The 20,267-nt window shown below is 43.3% G+C and overlaps 1 protein-coding gene across 23 annotated transcripts in view; it reads left to right on the top strand.

The window, feature by feature from the left end:
• The window catches only part of Otopla (proton channel otopetrin-like a), a 75,073-nt gene extending 55,694 nt beyond the window's left edge, over positions 1 to 19,379 (top strand). For 18 of the 23 annotated variants that reach the window (XM_076420614.1, XM_076420616.1, XM_076420615.1 and 15 more), the window contains 7 exons: positions 9,555 to 9,885; positions 10,758 to 10,881; positions 11,144 to 11,304; positions 11,387 to 11,543; positions 11,731 to 12,215; positions 12,421 to 12,748; positions 13,376 to 19,379. In XM_076420614.1, coding sequence (XP_076276729.1) covers positions 9,555 to 9,885; positions 10,758 to 10,881; positions 11,144 to 11,304; positions 11,387 to 11,543; positions 11,731 to 12,215; positions 12,421 to 12,748; positions 13,376 to 14,070 — 2,281 coding nt within the window. In that variant the 3' untranslated portion in view covers positions 14,071 to 19,379. Of the gene's footprint in view, positions 1 to 5; positions 8,912 to 9,554; positions 9,886 to 10,757; positions 10,882 to 11,143; positions 11,305 to 11,386; positions 11,544 to 11,730; positions 12,216 to 12,420; positions 12,749 to 13,375 lie in introns of those variants that run through there. The other 5 variants (XM_076420613.1, XM_076420610.1, XM_076420630.1 and 2 more) reach the window with 3 other exon arrangements.
• The last annotated feature ends 888 nt before the right edge of the window (positions 19,380 to 20,267 follow it).

The raw sequence follows: 20,267 nt of genomic DNA, 5'->3' as shown, positions 1-20,267 counted from the left end.
ACCGGCCGTAGTAGTCCAACCCACTAGGACCGCTAGGATTCTACCCGTCCCCCACCTCCTTCTCCCACAAGACTCAGCCTAGCATCTTAGGGTACGCTCCCGTCAGAGAACCGCGATAGGACGTTGATGAGAGCTACGATGACAGTCAAGAATAGAAATACATTCTATAGTCACTATTATTAAGGCTTTCGGCAGGCTACTGTAGGTCAAAAAGGCCGTGTCCTTTTTTGAATTGATTCCCTTACGCTTCGCTAGCGTAGGGCATTTAGCTAAGGCTTCATCAAGCTACACTGATACTTTCTTCATAATGGGGGTGCTTACATTGATAACCAGTTTGTGTCGACGCTCTCATAGTCTCCATCTCAGCTCTGACACCCGCGTACCCTTTAGTTAAGCTTGACTACCCCAAAGAAGCCGAAGTTAAGCGATTTCAACTGTGCTCGCGATTTGTTGGTACATTTTCACAATTGACATTTTTACATTAATAACCAGATTTTACCAATGCTCTCAAAGTGTCCACGCAGCTTTGACACAAGCATACTCGCTAGCAACGAGATTCATCAGATCTCGGGTCTAGTACCTTTTTGGGATGTTTGCTTTGACGACCCGTTTCTGTCACCAATCTCATTCGCTGACACGGACGTACCCTAAGTTCCGAGTCCGGGAAGTCAGGTAGCCGAAGTCGAACGATCCAGCGCAGGTCCGCGTTTTGTTTGCTCGCGTTAGCCGTCCTCTTAGCGCACTCCCGACGCGTCCGCGCACTCCTGCCTCGCTATTAGGCAAACGTTACGCTTTCCTCGCGGCAATTATACCGGAGGCTGAATGGGAGTAGGTCAAGAACCCACTTGACCGGCAGCTACTACTACTTAATGCGCGCTCTAACGAACGGCTACTATTTAAGGCAGCGCGCCAGATTTTTCGCCTTTTGTCACCAAGCTCGAGCTACTACACAATCGCGGGCGCGTGTGCGGCTCATTTCGTTTGTAATTAGCGGGTGAATCGCACTAGTGTCGCGGAGTAATTAGGCCGTCTAACGGACCGATAATCACTCCCCCCCCCCGCCCACTCTTTCTAGATACATATATTGGGATTGAATATGGTGGAACCCCTCTGGTTCCGAAAGTATCCAGTTGCTCCACCGCGGCCGGATATCGATTCTCCGGAATTCCGATAGCGCCGCGGCGGGATACTGGGACGAGCGACGCGCGGCGTCCAGACGTCTCTCCAGCCGGATGCCAGCGTCCGACGCATATCCTCTCCCCCGATTCCCGGATGGTATAATGATTTTCAGTCTATAGTCTCTGATTCCCGATGAGCTCCTGCACGCGAAATCGAGTCCGTCTCTCGAGCGACCAGGCTTTGTGCGAGTTGCGGGCCTTTTGTTCTGAGATTGACGGGATAAAATGAACGCCTGGGTGAGCGGGAAGGACGCGTGCAGAATGAGGGATGATTGGAAAAATCTGGGACGGGACTGTGCGGTTTTACTTGTTGGGTTAGAAATGGCAAAAATTGGGGTTAGGTACTGGATGTTGCAGGTTTAAGGGATGCTTTAAAATAGACATGATTTATTCAGGTGTGTGTGTGTGTGTGAGGTTTGTTGGGTACACGAGGCTTAGGGTGATTTTGTGGAAATGATTTTCTTAAATGTATTGACGGTTTGGTAGATATGTGAGGATTTAATAATGCACAGGGTGTCACATAATTATATGTCCATAGTGCGATTCTACACCCCCGATTTAGTCGAAAATGACATAAGGAACCCCCTGCAAAATTGACTTTGAACAAGAAAAACAAGGTAAAAAAACAAATTTTTTTTAATATTAAAATTCTTAAATCTTAAAAGAAAATTTGTACATGGTTTAGTTTGAGTTACGTGTGTACAAGGATTTAACCAAATCTCATTAAATTCTCAAAGTTCGATACAATAACGTCGAAAATTCATTTCCAAGTCTGATGAAATAATTCGGTCTCCCATCTCCAACAACTCTAAATGGACGATCCTGTACACAATACCCGTACGAGCAACAATCTATGCATTGGGCTCTCTCGCAGAAGAATCACGCCGTAGATAGCAATAAGCGTTGCCTGAGGCAGTGCGTGTGCGCTATCGTTGCACCACGAGAAAAAAGAAGTATGTGACAGAAACGGGGTGGCTCTTTTCTCGAAAAATCTCTATTCGACGAACCAGCCATGGAATATATCGTCTTTTCTAGACGGCTCTTTCCACTCTGCAACCTTTTATATCCAATGCGTGCGAGGAAGCGAGACGGAAAGAGACGGGAAAAGGATTGGAAGAGAGAGAGAGAGAGAGAGGGATAGAGATAGAAAGATAGAGAGAGAAGGGCGGGGGTGGTTCTCGTCGGGGGATGGTTTCGTCTGCGTTTCTATTCGCGACGCACTTCGTTAGCTGTCGCGGTGGCTGTGAAGCGTCTTGCGTCTAGTGTACATTATACGCAGCCCCGAGTTTATGCTCTCACGCACGTACAACACACGCTACCATCACCGTCGACATCGCGCAACCCTAAGCCCGTGGAGAGAGCCTGAAAGGAATAACTAACCGACCGAGGTTGCGACCACGAACCTATGGGACTCGTTCTCGAGAAAGAATCGAGGAAATGGAGCGCGAACAACGAGCTGTTTCGTGGAACTGGAGGGACACTGGTCTATCTTCGATATATCGAACCGATGCGATGACGAGCGTTAACCCTGGGACACCAGCTTCTCAACTAGAGGGGCCGATGAACAACCTGAGCTGAGCATGAAACGCGTCAGGGGACACAACGTCTACCGATCTCGCCATTCGGTTTCCTCGTCTTGGCTTACAGCAGCCACAACTTTTTTTCCGGAAATTTCATGTCGGCCTTCTCGAGAAACTGGATTTAAAACTATACTGCTGAGAGAGCCTTTGGGGTTGGCGTTGATCTATAAGTGACTTTGTTCAAAGTAGACTGCGGATCTTTATGCAAAATAAAAACTTTCGATCTGAATTGCAGCAAACTGGGCTGAAATAAAAATTTAATTTTTTTCTTAATATGTTTAATAGATTGAAAATACAATAGGACCTCGATTAACCGGCTTGATCGGGAGACAAACAGCCCGGACAAATTAAGGCCCAATGGATAATCGATACCCAAGGGACATAATGTACATTATATTCCAAAATAAATGTATTCTTTTTTTAATTTTTATTTCCTTTCTTAATATAATCATATTTAAACGCATATTTGTTTATAATCGGGATCCGGTTAATTGAGGTTCTACTGTAATATAACAGTAGCTTTGAATTCGTCTAATGTTTTTGCTATTTTAAATGGCACCTATTCATTTTTGTCATAAATGCATAAAATCCGCAGTTTAGTTCAGAGTCACTCGAGTAGCTTCGTAGAGTCATTGGATATGTATTTGGATTGTGTAAATTCTAAGATAAAGATATATTTCTCTTGTTCTGTGTGAGTGCATGAACAATGCAGGGTCAGTTGAGTAGCTTTATTCATAGGATTTGTATCTTTTGGGAGAAAAAAGGACGAGCACAATTTGATAAATTGTTTTTATTATGGTCTTCGTTGTAAACGACGCAACACGCTAGTTGGTTAAAGACGGATCACAAAGAAGAACGTGCATTAAAACATTATTTTTAACGTAGATAATGTTCCAGTTTTTCCATTAATGGTCCACTCACGAGCTAGTTTAATCACGACTATAAACTATACCACGTGTTTCATTTCTGTTTCATAAGAAAGATTTGATTACAAACAAGATTTTATTTCCATTAGTGGGAACTATTGAGAAGCTGGAAAAGTATTTGTTGAATATCAATAAATATGTTCATAATAAATCCCTATAATAACTTATTGTTTGTCACTCTAGTCATCTTCCTTAAATTTTAATTACTAATAAACAAAGGCACCGTCTACACTAGAAAGTTTGAGAATTTTGCATTGAAGCTGTTATTTTATTGAATAACAATAAAGTTCCACGTAAACAGTCGCGTAGAAAATGGAGTGCGAGTAAGTGAAGGTTAAACAATTTCGATAATCATTTTAAACTTCTCCAGCATCCCAAGCTCTGTTATACTCGCGTGGGAGAGTGTACCAGCGAGTAAAAAATAAATCAAAAATTAAGCAGAGTTATAATGGAGCACAGAAGATCCCGTCTTCCCCAGTTAACAGGTTAAGGGGCTTCTTTATTTGACGAGTTAAAGATATGAAACTGTTGAATGACCGTGTATACACGGTGTCCCATTGATCGCAGTGCCAGTAAAAGGAAAGCAAACGATCCTGACGGAAACGTATTAAAAAAGTGAAACGAGATTTTTTCTCATAAAAGCCTCGTATTCCAGATAACCGAATTTGAATGTGTCAGTAGTCGTGTCACTTACCTCGGTTGACGCGGTTCCATTAATTACTGTTTCTACTTTAATTACAAGTGAGGCCGTTCTCACACGAGACATATACATTATTATACATTTTTGTCAAACCCACTTTCCAACCAGTCACTGTGTGATGTTTAATAATGCTTCTTCCTTGATTTGAAATTTCGTACCATATTGACGTTGATTTCATACAGTGCACAGGCTTTTTATTTCTCTTTCGTGTTCTGGATAGTTTTCTGAATTTTTTCTTTGGACTTTGTTGTATTATTTGACGAACTGTGTATATTCGACAATTCTCCTGCAGTAAGCTAAATTTATATATTATCTTTTGTTGCACTATGCAAAACCTATCATCTGAGTTCGTAGTGAAAATTACAATAAGGAAAGTTGTTTTTTTAGAAAAAACAAGATAGTATAGAAAGATAAAAAGAAACTGTACTAACCCTTTGCAGGCGGAGCTATTTTAACTCGAAACTTAAACGTTTCTTGCGACCTAGAATAATTCCATTCCATATGATTTTTTCATTTTATGAATATGAAATTGATAGAATACCTCAAACAATTGGATTAGGTACCAACATATTTAATCATGTAAACAATATTGTGAATAATGGTACAGCAATTTTTAGTGGTGACTCTGGGCCAGTGCAATGAAACCCAACACGAATGAACCAACGAAAAATGAGAATGCTAGTTAGAAAATGGTCCAGTAAAGATTTAAACGCCAGTAATTCAATTTAACCGAGTCCGTTCAGTTATAAGCTAAATTACCTAGAAAAAGCAATTTTCTATGTCCCGCGTCCATTGAAACACCAGTGAGCGTCAAGCTATAGACGACAATAAATAGAATAGATTGGATAGAAATGATCTCGCGGCGGTTTTAATTTTCCCGCAGATCGATCCGGCTCATTCGGAGTGAGAGGAAAAAGACCTCGTTACGGAGAGGAAAGGATCGATCGCGGGATAATGGCGCGAACCAGTTTCCCGGGGATTTGTAATTTATTAATATCGACCGAGTGGCGAGGCATAACAGTGATACGCCGGGTGTATACGTGCCGAGCGATATACCTTCTCGAATTACACAGTCGCAGTCGCAATTGCATTAACACGGGCTGAAAGCGAAGCTCTCGGCCTAGACCAGCAGCGGGACAGGACAGTATCGCGCACATACCTCGCCGGAGGACAAGCTCGTGAAAACAATCCGCGTGCAAAAGAGCAGCCTCGCTGCCGACACGATGCCGCGCCGAAAATAACGCGAAAACGTGCTCGGTGGTAATGCTTCGCCCGCCGCCGCGATCCGCGTTGAAATCGCCTGACGCTGAAACAACGTCGACGATAAATATAAACATATTTAGCAGTTTCAGCCTTTTTGCACATCGAGTTTATCAACCCTTTGATTTGTTGTATCAACGATTCATTGTTGGTGAGAGTTCGTTGGAAGAGAATGGGATTCCGTATTTGTTTTTAGACGGTTTTTATTGTGGAGGTTAAAATTTATGGTAAACGAGACTTGGATTCTATTTGTGTCACAGATTGATTATTTTCGAGACTTTGTTGAAAGAGAATTGTTTCCTGTGTTAGTTGGTAGACGACTGATGATGATGGTGATTTGAAAATGTTAAATAGGAATTGTGTTCATTTTTATTCATTTCAGTTTAGCAGTTTCTGTGTGGGATTATTGTAACGATGTTGGGATTAAATGTTAGTATCCTTCTGTTAAGGATTTTATGCTCTTTAAAAAGGAGATGGAATTTTTGAAGTGATTTAAAAGAAATTAGAACAGATTGAACTATTCTATTTGGTGATTAATCTGACTGATTCTTAATGGCTTCTTATAAGGGTTATAACATTGCTTGGATTATATGTATTTCACTTACTACTCATAGTGGCTTATTTTTAATACATCAATACAAGGATAGTGAAATTGCTTGAATTATTTCATTTTCTAGTTAAGGTAATTAATTTTTGGCGTCCAAATGCAAGGGTGGTAAAATATAATATAAGGGTAGTAGAATTGTCTGGAGTATTTAAATTGTTGTCAACCTCTGGCAATTTAGTCTTAGTACAATGATAGTAAAATATAGCAAAGCAGTGCTCGTAAATCTACAACAAATTTTTCTCGTTTATCGCAAGTAAATAATTTCAACCCAAAGAATCCACCCCAAAACAAAACCACCTGCAATCGTCTACAAAATAAAATCCAGATCATCTTAACTCACATCTCCAGTCTCAAAAAAATTCCACATGATACCTATTAATATTTGGCAGTCATCTGGACAGTAAATAAAGCGTTAAATTTGATTTCCACACGAGGGGATCGCAAATCACGTATCGCATCGCGTTTACAACCGCCGTAGGGGAAGAATACGTCGGTGATTGGACGCGCAGGGGTGAAATTCGACGAGAGAACACACAGATGAGGCGAGGGCGAGTTGAGAGGGCCAGGTACAGAGAGAAAGACCAGCGGCAAAAAGTAGGTACTTCGAAAATATCGACCGGTAGAGTCCAGAGCTGTTTCGCCTCTGTTCAGAGAGAAAGAGGAAGAAAGAGTTAGAGGGGGGAGTCTGTGCCATCATCCCGGTGTTTCCACTTCTCACCGCTTTACTTCGTCAGAAGTGCAGGAAAAAGGCCATATCGGCTCTCGGTGGCTGGTTTTTTTCGTATCGTCGTCGCCTTGGAAACATCCCCGAAACCTCTTTTTCATCCGCTTCACCCCCTCGATCTGCCAGCCTTGCGGAATTTCGTTTGGCGTGCCTCGTAACGTCGTTTTCGCGCCGGTGTCTCGCCTGGAAATTCCTCTCCCGGTGAAAAGAAGTCTCGAACTTTTCGCGTTAATCCCGGAAAATGGCCCGTTCATCCGAGACTAGCAAAACCAGATAACGGCGGATGGGGCTGTTAGTTCCGGTTAAGTGGTGCGATAAACCTCCGCGGAAGGCTGCGACGAGATTCAAACGATTTAATACGAAGTTGCGATTCTGTGGTGGTAAAAAATATCTGTAGTATTACGTTTTTATTGGTACTGCTGTCACCATTCATTGCTGCAGACAAATCTGATAAAGACCTACGGTAGAACCATTGCACCAGACTCGGAAGAAGTGGCGAATTTCATTTATGTCGGTCTCCGATACTGGCTTGTTTTTAAATGTATTGCTCATGATTAGGATCTTCATGCAAAATAAACAAGAGATCAATACTGTGGGCATATGACCGCACGAACGAAGTGAAAACTTCTATGGCGATTGCACACCTGTTTGTTTCTAGCATTTCACCTCAGAGCGTGACGGATCAGACTCATTCACTGCCCAGCAATTGTATACGCGGTGCGCCTAAAGAAGTTTTCACTTCAAAAGTTGTCTACATCAATTACAAGGAACTGATTGATTAAATACCAATACATTTAATAATATAAACAATATTTCGAATAATGGTACAGCCAATTTTTAGTGGTGACTCTGTGAATCACCACTCGAGTACTAAGGGTTAATAGGAAATAAAACATGAACTTTTGCACAATTAAAAAATACAAATTATTGAAATAAACCGCCATAATAACTGGCGTGAAAAAATCGCTAAAAAGCCTCGCGCATCTTTCCGAGCATCGCACGATCGCGATCGCGATAATCGAAGGGGAGGAACAAGAATAAAAAGAACTACCCTACAAGGGTACACGGGCTCGTGCGGAACACAATAAAGTCTGCGCGCCAACCCCTGAAACTGCATCGTGACAAAGGGTGGTTAAGCCCTTCTCGAGGAAGATGCACCGTGCGTCCCGGCCCCTAACGCAGACGTCGCGACAATTTCCTGATAAAAGAAAGAAAGATAGAAAAAGAGAAAAAAAAGCGAAAAATCCTCTATCCGCTTTTTTTTCGGCCGTTCGTGAATATAAAAGGGAAACACGTATCAGATCGGTGGCGCGCGCGCGATTAATTGCCGGCGCAGTTAGGCGCGCCGCGACGCGCTCCCCTACGTTCTGGATTATCGATTCCGCGTACCTAACCTTTAACGAGAGAACAGGCTTCGCGGCGCCTAGCGTCCGTCCGTTCCGTCCGAGACGCCGGAGCGTTAACGATCCTCGCGCGGCTGTTCGCCGCGCGAGTTTGAGCTCGCGATCGAAGCTCGACGAGGATCTAGAAAGGGAAGTTCAGAGGTGTGGCTTGACAGAGAGGGAAGGATCGAGGATCGAGGAAGATCTAGTGAGGGAAAAATCGAGCAGTGCGTCGAACAACGGGAGTGAAAATAGCGCGAACGACGCGACGACGGTCGTCAGTCGACGCTTGTGAATAATCGAAGCGCGGTCTCTGCTCTAGACGTCGCGGCAAGTTGAACGAACCATTCACCCGGTCCGATAGAACACTGCTATGATACTTTTGTGGCACGCGATGCTGTAGTATCCTCGTGGACGGATTGTTTTCTGTGATCAGTGACGGAATTTAGGCGGATCATGGAGGTGGAGATCGTGCCGTTCATGGAAAACAACGCGAACGGGGGTGGGAATGTGATGAGGCGAGGGAGCAGGGTACAAATCCTGAGGAAGTCACGGTGAGATTGTCTTTTCTGCAGACAACGTACTGTCGATAACTGGGATTTAAATAAATAGCTACCTTCTCCTACGATCTTCTCCTTCGCTACAAAGATTTAAAGGGTTTTCATCAGCTGGGGTAAAACGTTGAGAGACGTTTATACAAGATGGTAGTGACTAATTAATAAAACTGTCATATTAACCTGTAATTGTATAAATCACACGGCAGGAATCAAGCGTAAAATTAACGCAAGTTGCGTTACTGGTAGTAAAATTTCTTGAAGTATTTTATTTATTACCTGAATCAACCAATTCTTTGAATCTCAATAAAGTGGTAAAATTGCAAGAATCTGTTCAAAGTGTGTCTCCGCATATAAAGATAGTAAAGTAGCAAGAATCTTTTCAAAATCAATAGGCAAGAATCGATTAGCGCAAGATTAATACAACTTGCGGAGACTCATCTACCAAAGGTATAAGAATGTAGTCAGTCAAATGAGCTACGGTAGTAAGACAAAGACGGTAATATAGGGCAACAAGGAAGATACTGGCGTGTAAGATAGAGTGAAAAAAATGGTGATGTTAGGATCGCGAGATGGCCGTGCGTGACCCGTTGAACCGAGGTCGAGGTTCACGCGCGATTTACCGTTCGTTTGCCGCTTGCAGGACGTCGCTGTTCATTATCATGAGCTTCATCTACGCGAAGCTGCTGGTGGTCGTGTGCATCGCTTACGTGATCAGCGAGGTGGTCACGCACAAGCTGCCTCTATACTACTATGAGGGATTCTTCACATATCTGTACGGGGTTAGCATCCTGTTCCTGCTTTACGTGTTCTGCTTCCTGCTGCAAGAGAGCGCTTGGTGTGCTAGGGGTAGCGACACCCCGCCACCACCACCGAGACCACCGAAACCTATTAAGGAACCCAAAGAGAAGAACAAGAAGAAGGATAAGAAGGATAAGGAGCAGAAGACTCCCAAGACCAAAAAGGAATATCAGGTTTGGTTATGATTTCTTTATTGTGGGCGGACGAGGTACTTCGAGCTGGCACAATTTGCACATTAAAAGAGTTAGACATCAAACAGAATAATAAAACAAATTAACTCTTTAAATGTTCTTTAGAAACACCGAATCAAAGACACTGATTATTTAAAGTAAATGATGCGATTGAGAAAAAATGGAATTTAAAATGAAGCATTCCTGACGCGCGCATTCCTGAGCAAATTCGACTAGAAAAGATTTTGTGGAAATGTGTCATTGGTTAAATGAAAGTTCAGAGTCATTTATATTCACTTTGGATTAAGGGATTTTTAGGAACATTCATTTTTATGACACGACGTCACCTTTTACGAGCAAGAAGTTAGAGATCTCTTTACTGCGCCTCGGGCAAGAAGAACTACTCCTTCAATTAATAAAAGTTCTGAATATTAAACTTGGGATTCAGCCGCCTACAAACAGCTCTATTTTAAAGACGCGTTTCAAGAAAGATTTTTGATGGATAACTTGTACCAGATCGAAATATCTCGTGCCCGGATTATGAATCTCGAGAACCGTGTTGCCCGTGAAGTGTATTTCGGTCGGTCGGTACGAATATCGAGCCGATGATGCGATTTTAAGAGAGTCACTTTCGGTGCTGACGTAAGTGGGTTAGCCCGTTGAACATGGAGCATCGAGCAGGAGGCACGTGCGGCTGCCTTTTCCTCCCATTCATTATCACGTGGCTCCACTTTTGAACTGAAACTCGGCAGTTTCGAACTCATTAAAGTTCCCAGCCTTTTCGGGGACGATCATTACGGGATTTAGAATTTCGCGAATTTCCACGGTAGTCAAGTTCTAGATGGAAGCTTAACGACGACACTGCTTTGAGATAGGCAATACTGATTCAGGACGCGGCGGACGTTGAAGCTGGAGTGGCTACTCGCGCACTGAGGAAGCGAAAAACTTCGCAAAATGATCAAAGCCATGGCAGCTTCTTCCTTCGAATCGGAGCTATCGGTGAGACCTTGAATTTTATTCTGTTTTGTGCGCTGTACGACAGTTTCAAATTTTCTTTCATGTTTCTTTTATTTTGTCAATTACGAGAGCTTACGTTTTATCTTGATTCTATTCTCGGCATTGTAGACTGGAAGAGAGTTCCCCATTTTTGTTATTGTTCCATTTAGTTTCTAATTTATGAGAGCTGAAATTTTGTTGTGGACCTAATCTCTATTTCGTGTGCTGGACGAGAGTTTCAAATTTTTGTTCTTGTGCCCATCAGCTTTCGGATTGGGGACCATGGTGTACAATGGTCTGGAGTTCGGCACCTTCTTCGAGGTGCCGCCCACGTCACCGTGCTATCAGATCCTCCAGGGCGTCAACCCGCTACTCCAAATGATCTTCACTTTCATGCAAATGTATTTCATCTTCATGAACTCTAGGGTAGGTACTTGACCCCTGAGGATAGCAACCACTCGCTCGAAACGGGAAAGGTTCTTAAACATCTGACCGTTCGTTTTCCCAGCTGAACATCCACCGCTTCAAAGTGATCGCGCGTTTTGGTCTGATGCATGTCGTCGCCACCAACTTGTGCGTCTGGATCCGCACGCTCGTGCTCGAGAGCATCAAAGAAATCACCAAGCATCATCAGAAAATAGGACAATTCGAAGCCGGCATCCTTGGTTAGTACTAAAAGCTCCAAAAGTATTCTGTACTTATAAACTGAAGATCAAGATACAAAATCCTGAAAAGAGTTAAAATATTTAGATGCAAACAAATAAATACAAACATGTTTCAGAATTTTTAGAGATATCGTATAGAGTAAAAATAACTCCACTAATGTTTAATTTAAATCCTAACAATTTCCAGAGAGCATCAAGCAGCATTCGATGCGAAATGCAGGCGCAATTCTGGGCACTGCACCCAGAGACGTTGCATTTTTGCGCGAAGCTTCATTGACCGCCACCAGGGCGTCGACTTCAGCTGCATCGACGGTCGCCAGCACGACCGTTGCTCCATTCGGTCGTGTGATGAGAACGACAGCTCGGGCGGTCGCCAGGGCTGTGACAACACCGACGACAACCACCACGACAGGATGGAACCCTCCACCTACGATGATGGCCTCCACCTCCGCACCCCTACCTAATTTGACGACCACCGCTGCCACTACCTTGTCCACTCTCCTGACAACCCTCACGCCGAAAACCACCACCGAAGAGAGGACCACGACTACTACCACAACTACCACTCCCAGCACCACCACCACCACCACGACCACCACTACCCCTTCAACTACCTTTTCCTCTCTCGTGATGGATATGTTTAATGTACCACAGGCTGACAGCAAAGAACAGGTGAGGGACACGTGTCTCTACATATTGAATATTCGCTTTTTCGTTGGCGGAGGTCCAAGTCTGCCAGTCTGACCATTTTTTGCACTTCGGGTGGGTTGTACTTGAATGTACTGGAACGACGAGGGTGGCTACTATGTTTCTATGCTCCCAAACAACATGAATAGGAATGGTTCGTTGAATTTCTAAGAAATATATTCTCTTTCAGGTGCACCAGATCTTCGACATGAACAATCACACAAACAGCAGCGAATACTGGAGCCCTAACTTTGGTATCTTCGCGGAGGCGTTGACAGACGAAGAGATCGCTTCAAACTCATGCGGCCGCGTGAACATAATGGGAACCATCGTCCAAGACGCAGAACCTTACTTGTTCCCCTTCATAATCGAGTACAGCCTGATCGGAGCTGCGGTGATTTATGTGATGTGGAAACATATTGGTCGGCATCCTCGTTGGCCTCACCAGGTGGAGGCTGATCTTGAGCGTCGCCTGGAGGCTATGCTCTCTCGGAGAGCCGTCGCTTTGGCTCATGCAGGTAATTGCTGGTCCCTGTCTGTAGTTTATCATCGTTTAGTGCACGTCGATCCTGTAGTACCCCGAGTCTCTTAGTAAACGCGAGTTGTATCGAAAATTGCTGTAGATGTATAACACGACAGTTGTTTGATGATAACCGTGGCTCAAATTATATACTTCAAGCTTCAATCGGTGTCCTCGAAAGTTGTAAACTGTCTAGTAGAAGACGTCATTAATTTATTTTTTCATTACAATTTGGGGATTCAATTTATCGCCTGAGTTCAGGTACAGTCTACTTAGAATTTGAGTGTGTCACTGTAATTTAAAACGTACGCAACTCATTTTTCAATTGGAGATTGGAAATTTTTCAATTGGACTACAATCTTCCAGCTTTAATCTGATAAAACATCGTTCCAAACTTGAAACAAATGATCAAAATCTAGAAGAAATACCAACTGACTGAAGATAGCGAATAGTGCGATCGAGTACAGCAATTTCCGATACCGCCTCGCCCCATTCCATCCGATCACTCCCCTGCACACCAATCGGGGCTACGAGCGAACCGCGCGGGATCTCCCTCCGAGAGATAGCCCCGTCCGCATTAGATCGAGACCTCCCACTAAAACCTCCTCTGAACGCGTAATACTAGGTCACACAAGGGTGGACTGTGTAGGAGCAAGCAAAGGACTATTCTTCGGCCTGCTGCTGCTGGTCGGTTCTCTGATCTGCTTGATTCTCTTCTTCGTGCTGATCCACCACCCAGACTTCGGTCTGATCGCGATATACCTGGCGGACGTGTCGCACTGCGTGCTGATGGTGCTCTCGATCATCGCCATAATCGTGGGCTTCATCCGCGTGCAGAGCCTGAAGTTCAAGGCAGAGGAGCAGAGCGACCTGAACGACATCTTGCTTCGCGTCTCTGGATTCGGACTGTTCATCTACGCTGTGTTCAGCGTGATCGCTGGATCGTTGGCAGCGTTCACGCACGAGCCTAACCTACTGGTGATGCTGACGGGTCTGTTGTCCGTGGCCCACGTGATCCTGCAGATGCTGTTCATTGCGGACGTGTCTCGCAGGAGGGTCCACCTGCCGGAGCACGACCGCAGCAAGCCTGGACGGCAGGTGGTCACCTTCTTGCTGATCTGCAACCTGACCATGTGGGTGATCTACACGTTCGAGTCGCAGAAGGTGATGGCGAACCCGGTCCAGCTCGACTTCTACGGGTTCCTTGCCTGGGCCATCGTGCAGAGGGTCACCCTGCCACTCTGCATCTTCCACAGGTTCCACAGCGCGGTCACGTTCGCGGAAATATGGAAGACCAGCTACAAGGCGCGCCTCGAGTAAAACAGACACTGGATGATCGAGCGTCCTTCGTCGGGATCCACGGCTCGGAGCGATTGCGAGTACAACAATCCCGACCGGATAGGGATCACCGTTCGAACATTCCAACGGGTCCCTCTGTTCGAATTGATCCATGATTTTCCGTCGATCAGGACCGCGGTAGGTAGACAGGCTCTCGACAACGAAGCTGATCGGTCGGAGGTTCGTCGAGAGAACAGAGAACTCGATTGGCTAGCGAAAGAGACCAAGGTGTATCCTCCGAGGATCCTATCTTCTTTCCGCAACGTGGTTCGTTGCTGATGGGACCCTGTGTACTTAGCGTCCTCCCGATGCCGCACAGGACCGCCAGGAGTCCTTTTGTTTTTCTCTGTTTGTTGGAACAAAGCAGTTCGATAAGGTTTGGTTCTCGGTTGTTCTCCTTGCTTAAAGCAGCTTGACACGTTGCTTCCTTGATCGGCGAGTGAAACGAGGAACGCCAGGACCGGCGGGTATACAATACCGATCGTGTACTCGATGAACCGAGAATTCTCGCCAGGAAGCGCGTAGACCAAAAGTCGAAGAGACGAACACCGTGTGTGCGTTCGGACACACACACACACACACGGGCGACGACGATGCCAATTCTCACACACGGAACCAGGGCCCATTTCCTTTTTCACCGCGTTTGAAGCGTTTCACGATCTCTATAATAACTGCCGCCAAATTTTCTACTTTTATATATTATATACGTACCCATCATGCATCGAGAACATCGGGGCTCTTTACAGTTTTGCTCTTCGGTGTCGGTTTCTCTTGGTGATGGCGATGATGACGATGACGATTTGGAAATCGGGATAGGACGAAGAGCGAACGAGAGCCTCGAGGAGTCACCTCATTAGGAAACAAGTACGTTCTTCGTTAGCACGGTCTGCGATAGATGTGTAGAGGAAGAAAGGAAGCGTCGGAGAATCGCAATGGAGGGTGCGGAACGAGGTCGGGGAGGCTCGATGCAGGAGCAGGGTGTCTGTTTCGTTGCGATGCGCGCGTCTCTGCGATGCACTCGAGGGAAACGACTCGAAAACCTGTCAAAAACGGTCAGAGAATTTCATCTTCCCTTTAAATAATTATTTGATTAGATAATGTGTAAATAAGCCCTTCCCATTGATACTTCGATTTTAATTTAATATACTGCAAGAAATTTTCATATGGAGTTTTTAGACTTTGTCTATAAGACGTTAGTTCTTCCTGATCAACTTGTTTAGGGGACTTTATCGAGTATTTATGAAAAGCTAGCACGAATAAGTTAGCAAATTGTGCTCGAGTTTGTATCAACACTGCACACTTGTCAAGCTATGGACAGTTTAATTTAAGCATCGAGATAATGGTAGAGTAAAGTGGTGACAAACACAGTCGGAGAATTTCATCTTTCCCTTAAATAATAATTTTATTAAGTACGATGTAAATAAATGTGAAAATACGAGATTATTTATGATTACGCTCTATCGTAATCATACTTAAGGGAGAAGATTGAATTTAGATGAGTATAGATTATTGAAGATTATTGAATTTAGAAGTTTATATTTAAGTGCTCTTCTTGTTTCCCAATACTTCTCGAGGTTTTGTTGAACATTGATGAGAAGTTCGCGGGAAGTCACGCGAACTTCAACATTTCAAGAATTCAATTCAACACTCTACACTACAATTGAAATAATTAACAATTGATACCTCTGAATTTTTGCCACGTTTTCGAAAGTTGAACCCCGTCAGTGCATCATCAGAGCGAATTTATTGGTCTCGCGGACGACTTCTCTCGTACCCGCGAGGGCACAGAAAGATCTACATAGGAAGGAATGAACATTCGGAATCGAGAAAATGAATCGCGGTAGAGATGTTCCGGCGTTCTTTCTCGTCGCGTGCAGCCAGAGTACAAACAATCGTTTCTAAACTTTTAGAATCTTTTATCGACATTTGCGCGACCGTCGCACGTATAAACAAGATACAAACGATGAAAGAAAGAAGAGAATAGATGAGAAGAAATAGAACGGAAGACAAGAAACGCGACGACGAAAGAAGGGACGAACGGATGACGATCGTGTAACAGTGAGACCGAGCGCGAATCGTTCTGTCTAGAGATGGTAGATCGCACTTTTTGTTCTCTCAGGATTTTCTTTTTCTTTGTTTATTCTGTTTTCGATAGATGGTTCTCCGTGGTCGGGGACACGTGAATTTTCGGTTAATGGAGAAGAGAGGCAAGAGAACCACGGGATGCGTAGATTTAAATCGCGATGCTAAGAGTTTAAGGGCGAGAATTATTTATTAAGGGCGGAGGAGAGAAGATATCGCAGGCGGCGTTTTTCTTTTTGAAGATGCGGAACACAGCCGGCATGGGTGAACGAAAAAAACGAACAAAAATATTAGCCGGCTCGCACACAGGTAGAGGATTAATCTCATTACACTTGCATTTGTCACACGCGTACATAAATACATACATACGTGGCGTACGTACACGGACACCCACTTCACGAGAGACAATTAATTAATTACCATTATCGATTAGCGTTTAAGCCTATCTCGGAACACACACACAGAGTGAGAGTGAGAGAGAGAGCAAAAGCAAGAGACAGAAAAGAGAGAGAAAGAGAGAGAGAGATTGAGAGAATAGACGGACTTTTCGCATTTACACTTCGCTATGGATATCGTGCGTAGATCGTTGAGAAACAAGTGAAATAAAAAATCATAAATAAATATAATAAAAATAAAAAAAACGTGTTTTACATAGTGATTATACATGGTGAAATCCCTCCACGGATCCCGAGCTCTGCGGAATCCGGAAACGATGGGAGAAAACCAACCCCCCATAAGCCCCCACAAGTATGTTTCCTCCCCCTAAAGAGGGTGGAAAAAGAAAAATCGAGCGTACTGTACCTAGTTACCCGAAGTCGAAATATTTTAATTCTTAGACGTCTGTATAGATGAAAGAAAGAACGAGGGCGAGAGAGTGTGAGAGAGAGACAGAGAGAGATAAATAGAGAAAGAAAGAGAGAGAGAGCGAGAGAGAGCGAGAGAGAGAGAGGTCGAAAGGGGCGGGGAACAAGAAACAAAAGAGGGACGAAGATTGTGAAACTGATTATACATAAATGATGAGAAAGAAAAAGTTATACATAATTGTAGCCCGAGACGACATTATTGATGAGATTGAGAGAGAGAGAGAAATGCATCAAGATATAAATATAAATAAATTAATATAAATATATATAAATATATATAGATAGATATATATATATTATAAATATATAAATATAAATATAAATAAGAGTACGGAGATCTTTTATTAATTTTGATGTGCGCGATGAAACTGAGCGACGAATGGGTGCGAATATGTAAATAACGATGCACAGAATAATTATTGTTTGAATGTCTGCGAGAAGAGAAGTACCATTGTGTCGCGAATTCTGTCTTCGAGGGGGTAAAGACCGGAAGGGGTGCGACTGCTTCCCTGAAAATGTGATCCAACCTTTTATTCGACACTGAAGGACGAGATTAAACTTGTCCAGTGATCTAACAAACTGCCAATATTTTGTACGCGTCGATCTAGACTAATCTAGATGCGCACCCCTTCGCCTCCGATTCCCTCATTTCGATTTCACCGAGCTCGAAATGATGCGTTTATTCATTGGAAAGTTGCACTGAACGTTTGTTCATCTTTCCAACGTGTTTAACTAATGACTGCACATCTACATCTTTTTCATAAAACTGATAAATTGAAGCATCTGTCAAGAGGATGGTGCAATCAGGAAAAGATTGATTTTATAGGATGAAGTAAGTTGAAAATATAGAATAAAATTGTGATCGAAACATGGCTTCGTTTTCGAGGAAATTCACTTCAGCTTCTCATTCTGATAACTGCAAGAAGTAGGATCAGCAAGTCGTGATCAGACACATCATGCGATTGTTCTACTTGACTGATTTTCCAATTCGATTTCGTCGGAAATGAAACCCCGTACGACAAAATTCTATTCTACGTTTTCTACCTGTTTTCATATCTAGACATTCGATGATTTTCTGATTGTACCACCGCATGGGAAACACTGTACAATTGCATTCCAATATACATTATAAGGATGGAGTTACAAGAAATTTGTTTTTTAGAGCTCGCGTCGTACAAGGAAATTTAAATACGTATCGAATCAATCTGAATCAGTCTATATTATTACAAAAATATACTGGAGATGAAGGAAACCACTGTTCGTTTGGACGAAAACATAAATAACAAGGCACTGCCACACAGGACCAACAGAAACGGAACAAAGGATCGTAGCCGAGCGAGAAAGGGAAAAACGAAGTGAGGAGAGTACGAATACCGCGCAAACAATACGAGGGTAGCCAACCACTCGGCGATCGTAGGAAGACGGATATTTTGAGAGAAAACGGGCGCGAGAAGATTGAAGAGTTACCCTTCCACGTGTGTCGCGAGAAAGAGAGTGCGTGTGCATCCGCGTGCGTGCGCGAGAGCCTGAGTAAAACGGTGCGGTTGCGGACGTGGTTCGTTTTTATTCGGCAAACAACGTCTTTGTATACTCCGCCGGTGTTCTAGTGAACAGCAGGATCATGGTTCTTGTATATGTACATCAGTATCTCAATAGTAGCCGTAAGCCTAACCAATGAATCGCGGATTTGCTGGGAAAGAGTAGAAACTCGCGTGGAATTCGAGGGTGGAATATAATTTTGCTCTGTGAATCGCGCGTACGATTTTTTCGTGAATTTGGTGAAGTTTGGAGAACTTTGGAAATTCAGGAGAGTTTTAATTATGAGATGGGATACGAAGAGCTCGCGAGATTATGCGAGTACAGGTTTGAAGAGGGCAAATCCGCGACGCATCGTCATTTAACATTACGTAGTGAGTTTTCGATGTCTTCGAGCATAATTACAGTTTGTACACATCACACAATACGCGCGCACAACCGACGTACCCACGTCACGGCTCGGTCAGACTGACTCGGTATTAAAAATACAAAGAATGATAGTGATGCGATGGCCCTGCGAAGGTTGCAGGGCTGGCAGGATTCGGGACGCGGTCAAGACGGTGCAGGACACAAGGATAAAACTCTCTACAAATTTACATGTTGTCGTGTAAGCAGTTCTTTCAAAGTCGAGTAGCGACGATACGAAACCGTAAAACTCGTAAATTCGCTCATTCATCGATTCCCATTTTGATTGTATAACGTTAAACACGCCGTTTCATTGTAATCCGTTAAGGCGGCAACGCCACGCTGCCGCCGTCATTTGTATAACGATATACGATTATATTGGTTAATAAAAGTTATCTAGATGTACACACACCTCTTGTGGATCTTTCCATCCTCCTTTAATTTAATTAGAGGCAATTCCGAGTATCGAAAATGAGATGATGATATTATGTATATACATATTTCATAAACAAGCATTATTTCCTTTCACTTCTTTTGTACAAATTTGTTCCAAGAATCGATCTGTAGGAACTACTGGGAACAGAAATATGTAGAAGAACAGAGTAGCAGACAAGCTACTCCGAATAATAAAGAGTTCGAGAGAGAGGACCATGTGGATGAATAAATATAATATAATTGTAGGAGCAGAGAGAGAGAGAGAGAGATGGGCAAATCTTTATTGAAAGAGACATTTCAATTTGACACATGATATTAATCAACACAATATAATTTAAACTGTATTTAGTGATTTAACTGACGGTATTGTAACGTATGCAGAAATTTCGGTTGTTGACACTTGACCTTTCCGGGGATATGTGTCGAAACAAGGGCCCTATTCAAGAACAAGGGCTTATTCGGAATCGATAAAAATTAGGGCACTTGCAGGCGATGCAGCGACATAAATATACAAGGTGTGTCCGTTAAGTTATGTCACCATTTTTTAGGCATTTCCAGTAGTACAATTAAAAAATGTTTTATACAAAAGTTTCTCAGTACTTGGTGAGCTACATGTTCGCATATTCTTAAATCTGAAAAATGCTTTTCATGTAAAAAAGTAAAGGTCACCTTGACATTTTTAAACGGCACCATATGTTTTGGACATCATAGGATTGTTTCTGACGTCGAGACGAATTTAACAGTGTACTATAGTATGACCTTGAAATGACCTCAAACTTGAAAATTTTGTGCAAACGTAATTTTAATGAAAAATTATTTCTTACAATATAAATCAAGTTACATTTGATGTTTGAACTG

Source organism: Lasioglossum baleicum, chromosome 3 (genome assembly GCF_051020765.1).
Source record: "Lasioglossum baleicum chromosome 3, iyLasBale1, whole genome shotgun sequence".
NCBI classification, from domain to species: domain Eukaryota; kingdom Metazoa; phylum Arthropoda; class Insecta; order Hymenoptera; family Halictidae; genus Lasioglossum; species Lasioglossum baleicum.
Note: the sequence above shows the minus strand (reverse complement) of the source record. Positions and strands in the feature narration are given on the sequence as shown.